Consider the following 7,567-nt stretch of genomic DNA (forward strand, 5'->3'; position numbering starts at 1 on the left):
TTCTATAGAAAACTTCTCATAACGAAAACTTTTCTATAGAAAACTTCTCATAACGAAAACTTTTCTATAGAAAACTTCTCATAACGAAAACTTTTCTATAGAAAACTTTTCATAACGAAAACTTTTCATAACGAAAACTTTTCTATAGAAAACTTTTCTATAGAAAACTTTTCATAACGAAAACTTTTCTATAGAAAACTTTTCATAACGAAAACTTTTCATAACGAAAACTTTTCATAACGAAAACTTTTCATAACGAAAACTTTTCATAACGAAAACCTTTCATAACGAAAACTTTTCATAACGAAAACTTTTCATAACGAAAACTTTTCATAACGAAAACTTTTCTATAGAAAACTTTTCATAACGAAAACTTTTCTATAGAAAACTTTTCATAACGAAAACTTTTCTATAGAAAACTTTTCATAACGAAAACTTTTCTATAGAAAACTTTTCATAACGAAAACTTTTCTATAGAAAACTTTTCATAACGAAAACTTTTCTATAGAAAACTTTTCATAACGAAAACTTTTCTATAGAAAACTTTTCTATAGAAAACTTTTCATAACGAAAACTTTTCTATAGAAAACTTCCTATAACGAAAACTTTTCTATAGAAAACTTCCCATAACGAAAACTTTTCTATAGAAAACTTCCCATAACGAAAACTTTTCTATAGAAAACTTCCCATAACGAAAACTTTTCTATAGAAAACTTCTCATAACGAAAACTTTTCTATAGAAAACTTCTCATAACGAAAACTTTTTTAATAGAAAACTTCTCATAACGAAAACTTTTTTAATAGAAAACTTCTCATAACGAAAACTTTTTTAATAGAAAACTTCTCATAACGAAAACTTTTCTATAGAAAACTTCTCATAACGAAAACTTTTCTATAGAAAACTTTTCATAACGAAAACTTTTCTATAGAAAACTTTTCACAACGAGAACTTTTCTATAGAAAACTTTTCACAACGAGAACTTTTCTATAGAAAACTTTTCACAACGAGAACTTTTCTATAGAAAACTTTTCACAACGAGAACTTTCCTATAGAAAACTTTTCACAACGAGAACTTTTCTATAGAAAACTTTTCACAACGAAAACTTTTCTGTAGAAAACTTTCATTTCGAAAACTTTTCTATAGAAACAATTTTTCAAATTGAAAACTTTTTCTTAAGAAACCTTCCTTTTTATTTTGATTTAATTTTAGGAACTTCAAGAATTGGCTTCTCAAAACTCCAATATTCATATTGTGGAAATTGGTATGTACCTAATCCTAAAAATCTCATCTTAACGGTAAATTGTTTAAGAACTTTAACTAATTTTTCATCTTTCCCCAGATTTACGCAACTATAATTCTTACGACAATTTAATCAAACAAATCGAAGACGTTACCCAGGACAAAGGTCTCAATGTTCTCTTTAACAATGCTGGCATTTCTCCACGTTCCACCAGAATTAATCTAACCAAAGTCGAGGATTTAATGAATACTTTTGAGACTAATACTGTCGTACCCATTATGTTGGCTAAAGCCTGTTTGCCTCTATTAAAAAAAGCCTCAAAAGCTCAAGAAAATTTAGATTTCAGTGTTAATCGTGCTGCTATTATTAATATGAGTTCAGTTTTGGGTTCAATCGATTCGAACGTCGAAGGTGGCCTCTATGCTTATCGTACTTCTAAATCGGCTCTTAATGCTGCCACCAAATCATTGAGTATTGATTTATATGCTAATAAAATATTGTGTGTGGCATTGCATCCCGGTTGGGTGCGTACCGATATGGGTGGTTCAAATGCTCCATTGGATGTAGAGCCAACTACGGCGGAAATTATAGAAACTGTTATGAAATTTGGTGCAAAACATAATGGTGGTTTCTATCAATATAATGGTGAACAATTGCCTTGGTAAAAGGAAAATTTTATTTGATCTAAAGGATTAATCTTGCTTCTATCTTGTAATACTTTTTACTTTTAACAAGTTTGTTTTTAAAGTAATAAAGTGATAATTTTTCTTTATTTTTTTGTAATAAATTACCGATTACTGGAAGTATATATAATAGGATTTTTGTAGATTTAATATAAATAAAGTATAAAGTTTTGTATAGAAAAGTTTTCAATAGAAGAGTTTTCGATATAAACAGTTTTCTATAGAAAACTTGCCGATATGAAATTTTTCGATATGAAAAGTTTTCTATAGAAAAGATACCGATATGAAAAGTAAAGTGTTCGGTATGAAAAGTTTTCTATAGAAAAGTTTTCGATATGAAAAGCTTTTTATATAAAAGTGTTCGATATGAAAAGTTTTTATTTAAAAAGTTTTCGTTTGAAAAGTTTCCTATAGAAAAGTGTTCATTATGAATAGTTTTCTATATAAAAGTGTTTCATGTAAATAGTTTTCTATAGAAAAGTGTTCGATGTGAATAGTTTTCTATAGAAAAGTGTTCGATGTGAATAGTTTTCTATAGAAAAGTGTTCGATGTGAATAGTTTTCTATAGAAAAGTGTTCGATGTGAATAGTTTTCTGTAGAAAAGTGTTCGATGTGAATTGTTTTCTATAGAAAAGTTTTCGATGTGAATAGTTTTCTATAGAAAAGTGTTCGATGTGAAAAGTTTTCTATAGAAAAGTGTTCGATGTGAATAGTTTTCTATAGAAAAGTGTTCGATGTGAATAGTTTTCTATAGAAAAGTGTTCGATGTGAATAGTTTTCTATAGAAAAGTGTTCGATGTGAATAGTTTTCTATAGAAAAGTGTTCGATGTGAATAGTTTTCTATAGAAAAGTGTTCGATGTGAATAGTTTTCTATAGAAAAGTGTTCGATGTGAATAGTTTTCTATAGAAAAGTGTTCGATGTGAATAGTTTTCTATAGAAAAGTGTTCGATGTGAATAGTTTTCTATAGAAAAGTGTTCGATGTGAATAGTTTTCGATGTGAATAGTTTTCTATAGAAAAGTGTTCGATATGAAAAGTGTTCGATATGAAAAGTTTTCTATAGAAAAGTGGTCGATGTAAATAGTTTCTTATAGAAAAGTGGAATATGAAAAGTTTTCTATAGAAAAGTGTCGATATGAAAAGTTTTCTATAGAAAAGTGTTCGATATGAAAAGTTTTCTATAGAAAAGTGTTCGATATGAAAAATTTTCTATAGAAAAGTGTTCCATATGAAAAGTTTTCAATAGAAGAGTTTTCGATATGAAAAGTTTTCTATAAAAAAGATACCGATATGAAAAGTAAAGTGTTAGGTATGAAAAGTTTTCTATAGAAAAGTTTTTGATATGAAAAGCTTTTTATATAAAAGTGTTCGATATGAAAAGTTTTCGATATGAAAAGTTTTTATTTAAAAAGTTTTCGTTTGAAAAGTTTCCTATAGAAAAGTGTTTCATGTAAATAGTTTTCTATAGAAAAGTGTTCGATATGAATAGTTTTCTATAGAAAAGTGTTCGATGTGAATAGTTTTCTATAGAAAAGTGTTCGATGTGAATAGTTTTCTATAGAAAAGTGTTCGATGTGAATAGTTTTCTATAGAAAAGTGTTCGATGTGAATAGTTTTCTATAGAAAAGTGTTCGATGTGAATAGTTTTCTATAGAAAAGTGTTCGATGTGAATAGTTTTCTATAGAAAAGTGTTCGATGTGAATAGTTTTCTATAGAAAAGTGTTCGATGTGAATAGTTTTCTATAGAAAAGTGTTCGATATGAAAAGTTTTCTATAGAAAAGTGGTCGATGTGAATAGTTTCTTAAGAAAAGTGGAATATGAAAAGTTTTCTATAGAAAAGTGTTCGATATGAAAAGTTTTCCATAGAAAAGTGTTCGATATGAAAAGTTTTCTATAGAAAAGTGTTCGATATGAAAAGTTTTCTATAGAAAAGTGTTCGATATGAAAAGTTTTCTATAGAAAAGTGTTCGATATTAAAAGTTTTCTATAGAAAAGTGTTCGATATGAAAAGTTTTCTATAGAAAAGTGTTCGATATGAAAAGTTTTCTATAGAAAAGTGTTCGACATGAAAAGTTTTCTATAGAAAAGTTTTCGACATGAAAAGTTTTCTATAGAAAAGTTGTCGTTTGCAAATCGTTTTTTTTTTTTTTTGAAATGTTTTGGTTTGAAAAGTTTTCTTTAGAAAAAGTTTTGTTTTGAAAAGTTTTCTTTAGAAAAGTTTTCTTTAGAAAAGCTTTCGTTTGAAAAGTTTCGTAAGAAAAGTTTTCTTTAGAAAAGCTTTCATTTTAAAAGTTTTCTTTAGAAAAGTTTTTGTTTTTTAAGTTTTCTTTAGTAAAGTTTTTTTTAGAAAAAGTTTTCTAAGTTTTCATTTAAGAAGTTATCATTAGAAAAGTTTTGTATATTTTTCTATCTTTAGAAAAAAAATTTTTGAAAATCTTTAAAAATTTAATTTTTTTTTCAAAAATCAAATTTTTTTAAAAAACTGTTTCAAAATCTAAATTTTTCTATAATTTTTTTTATAAAAATATTTAAAATGCAACATATTTTCTTAAAACTAAAATTTTATTAAAACATTTGTTTTTTTTTTTTTAATTTTTCACATCTTTTTTTATTATAATTTTCTTTCAAACTTTTTGTTTTTTTTTTTTGCATCTTATTTTTTCTTGTTAGACAATTAAAAACTAGATTTTTTCAGTTGAAATGAAAAATTAATAATTCTTATGTAATTTTTGTTAGATTTTTTGTTGTTGTTGGAATTCAAGCTTAACTAAGATTTTTAGATATTTTTTTTCGATTAGCCTTTTTTTTTGCTTAAAAAAAGACACAAATTTAATAAATTAAGAACTAAAATTGAGAGTTGGTAAAAGTTAATAGATAAAAATAGAAGAAAAACTATATTGCAAGAATCATTTAAAATATGAATTAAAAAAAAGAGCTAAAAAATACTATGATACATAAAGAAAAGAAAACCTAGAAAGAGCCGGGCGGGGGGAATATACTTGCAGCTTTAAACATAGAATCTAAATTTCACAAAAGGTTTTTTTTATAAACCTTTAATAAATTGTTTATGTTAAAAGCAGAAATTATTTTAGTAAAATTTTGTTTTTATTATTATTATGTACTTCCTTTTTAAAGAGAAATATTTTGAGAAAAGATTTATTTTAATGGAAAAATGGAGGGTTGTTTTAAAGTAGCCACAAATTAAGAGGAACAAAAGTTTAAAACTTTTAAATGCGTGTTTAAAATGTTCAAATTTCAAATTGGCTTGGAAAGTGGGTTTTTGTTGCTAAAATATTATTGTGTTTGGGATAGATGTTTTTTGAAATGTTTATCATATATGCTGAACTCTAGAGATGGCGGGAGCTACAGTCGAATTGGCGGAGGAGGATAAGGGGTTTTCTTCCGTTGAGGAACGTGGCATAGCGGTAACAGTCATGGTGGGTACAGCAGTAACTAAATTTGAGCTTCCTGTAGCATGATTAACAGCCGGCAGAGGCGTGCTATTAGCGGTATTGATCATGAACTCATGGCCGCTAGTTGTAGCCGAATTATTATTCGGTATTGTCAAGACAATATGTCGTAGTGTTACAGCCCAGGAAGTACATTCATTGGCATGATTTGCTACTAGCGATGTATAGATTTCCATGGCCTCATTGTGAGAGCGTCTTGAGACGGCCTGACTTAAACGATAGATTTTCTGCTGCACGGCCGCACTCAGATTACCCGTTTGCCAAAGTTGTTCTATAACACCCAAGCGCCTTTCTATCTCTTCTCGGCGTACATTTATGGATTCTTGCACTAGAGGAACTCGCTCCCTTAGACAACGAAAGCTGCTGCTGACAGCATCTGTGGGTAGACTTATATTTTCCTGTTCACTAGCATTATGTGGCATGGGATGTACCACAGCCACGGGTTGCATTATAGAGGCCGTTGTGGGTGGTGGTGGTGGTGGCAAACCAGCACTAGCTTGATTTGGTAGCACCACCGCTGTGGGTTTTGTTGAGCTGGCCGTGGGCGTAACAGTACCTTGCAGAGGATAAGCTACTCTTTTATTGAGATTAATACGTGGCCGTCCAGGGCCACCGCCCGACGATGCCGATAGTGGATTATAGGCCAATGTGGGTGGATCATTCCAGCCGGGTGTGCGGGAACCTTGAAAGTGTAGAATAACCCTTTAACTTTTGTAAAACTGACATTGAATTTTATTTACACCTTACACCAAAACGTTGTTACTCACTTTGCTGTTTTTTCTTTCTTGCTGTATGCAGAAAGAAAAAAATGTAATTTTCTTACCTGGAAATGGTTCACTTGCTGCTGGCATTGCTGTTGTTGGTGGTTTATCGGCCATGTTATCTTCTTGTGTTTTATATTCTTTATAAATTAATTATTTCTTTTTTTGTCTAAAGTTATTGGTTATTTGCACAACTTTTTATTAAATTTATATCACTAAATTTTTACGTTTTTTACATTAAAAATAAAATCAATTGCTTGTGCAGTGACGTCTCTCAAAGACCTGCGCCGTCAAACATTAATGGTGGCGGCTTAAAATAAGCCGTAAGCCAACTGAATTTTTCAACTGTGTTTCAATGTTATTTAAAATGACGATTAATTAGCGTGACTTTTACAAAATCGGAAACATATGCTGTATAATCACAATTTATAATTTGATATATTTGCAAAATTAAAAAAAATATATACTTTATTAAAGTATTCATCATTATTTGAGTTATACCAACTGAAGAAAAATATTAAGTTTTTAAAAATTTGCGGTTCTTCAAGCTTTAGTTTAAAATATCTCAAAGAAGTAAATCCGTTACTTTAGCATTTCAGAATAAACATTTAAATTACTTGATAACTGTATAAGTTTACAACGATTTTAAATCGATTACCATATATACCCAGCGAATATATAAAAATTTTAGCGGCGACTATTATTAGTCGGCACCGATCTCTAGTGACGTCTTTTACTTTTTGCGATTCTTGTTTTTTCTCTCTCTCACTGACGTTTACAAAAATTTTTGATTACTCTCAAATTCTGCTTTTTATTAGGTATTGATATTCACAGGGAATTAATGACATAAGAGCAATTGTGAATATATGAATGAAAGTAATAAACAAGAGTTAATCAAATATAACGGTTTTAAAAAATTTTGATTGACAATAGTTTAATAGTTTTGTTAAAAAAATTGTTAAATATAATAAAAACTAAAAGGAAAGCTATATTTATTTATTATTTTATATAATAGAAGAAATAAGTGTATCAAATTTCTCAGACAAGAAACTAAAAGCGGTTTTAAACAAATGCACTTTGAGAGATTTTATTATCAGCGATGCCATGTAATGAATTGGAAATGATAACAAATTGTGACGTAGAAAATAGACTTTGAACATACATACATGAACCCTACACAACTTCAGAGGGTATTTTAGCTTTGTGATAACGTTTGCACGATACTAGAGAAAAATGTTATTATAACATTTAAAGTTTTAACTTTATAACTTTTTAACTTTATAACTTTATAACTTTATATTTTTATAACTTTATAACTTTATAACTTTATAACTTTATAACTTTATAACTTTATAACTTTATAACTTTATAACTTTATAACTTTATAACTTTATAACTTTATAACT

At 28.2% G+C, this 7,567-nt stretch overlaps 2 protein-coding genes across 2 annotated transcripts in view; one reads left to right on the forward strand and one right to left on the reverse strand.

The window, feature by feature from the left end:
* The window catches only part of LOC111680901 (C-factor), a 2,334-nt gene extending 236 nt beyond the window's left edge, over nucleotides 1–2,098 (forward strand). The window contains exons 2-3 of the mRNA XM_046947059.1: nucleotides 1,212–1,263; nucleotides 1,342–2,098. Coding sequence (XP_046803015.1) covers nucleotides 1,212–1,263; nucleotides 1,342–1,907 — 618 coding nt within the window. The 3' untranslated portion in view covers nucleotides 1,908–2,098. The remainder of the gene's footprint in view (nucleotides 1–1,211; nucleotides 1,264–1,341) is intronic.
* Nucleotides 2,099–5,121: 3,023 nt separating this feature from the next.
* LOC111680895 (steroid receptor RNA activator 1) lies at nucleotides 5,122–6,461 on the reverse strand. Its single transcript, XM_023442603.2, has 2 exons — nucleotides 6,224–6,461; nucleotides 5,122–6,082 (listed from the first exon to the last, which is right to left on the reverse strand). The coding sequence occupies exons 1-2, from the start codon at nucleotides 6,276–6,278 to the stop codon at nucleotides 5,262–5,264; spliced, it is 876 nt and encodes a 291-aa protein (XP_023298371.2). The 5' UTR covers nucleotides 6,279–6,461; the 3' UTR covers nucleotides 5,122–5,261.
* Nucleotides 6,462–7,567: the final 1,106 nt, after the last annotated feature.

This window comes from Lucilia cuprina, chromosome 3 (assembly GCF_022045245.1).
Source record: "Lucilia cuprina isolate Lc7/37 chromosome 3, ASM2204524v1, whole genome shotgun sequence".
NCBI lineage: Eukaryota > Metazoa > Arthropoda > Insecta > Diptera > Calliphoridae > Lucilia > Lucilia cuprina.

Excerpts from the sequence above, each read along its gene's own strand:
- LOC111680895 (XM_023442603.2), bottom strand. The coding sequence starts at position 6,278 with ATGGCCGATAAACCACCAACAACAGCAATGCCAGCAGCAAGTGAACCA. Across the intron at positions 6,083-6,223 it reads AGCAAGTGAACCATTTCCAG|GTTCCCGCACACCCGGCTGG; the intron begins GTAAGAAAATTA and ends TACACTTTCAAG.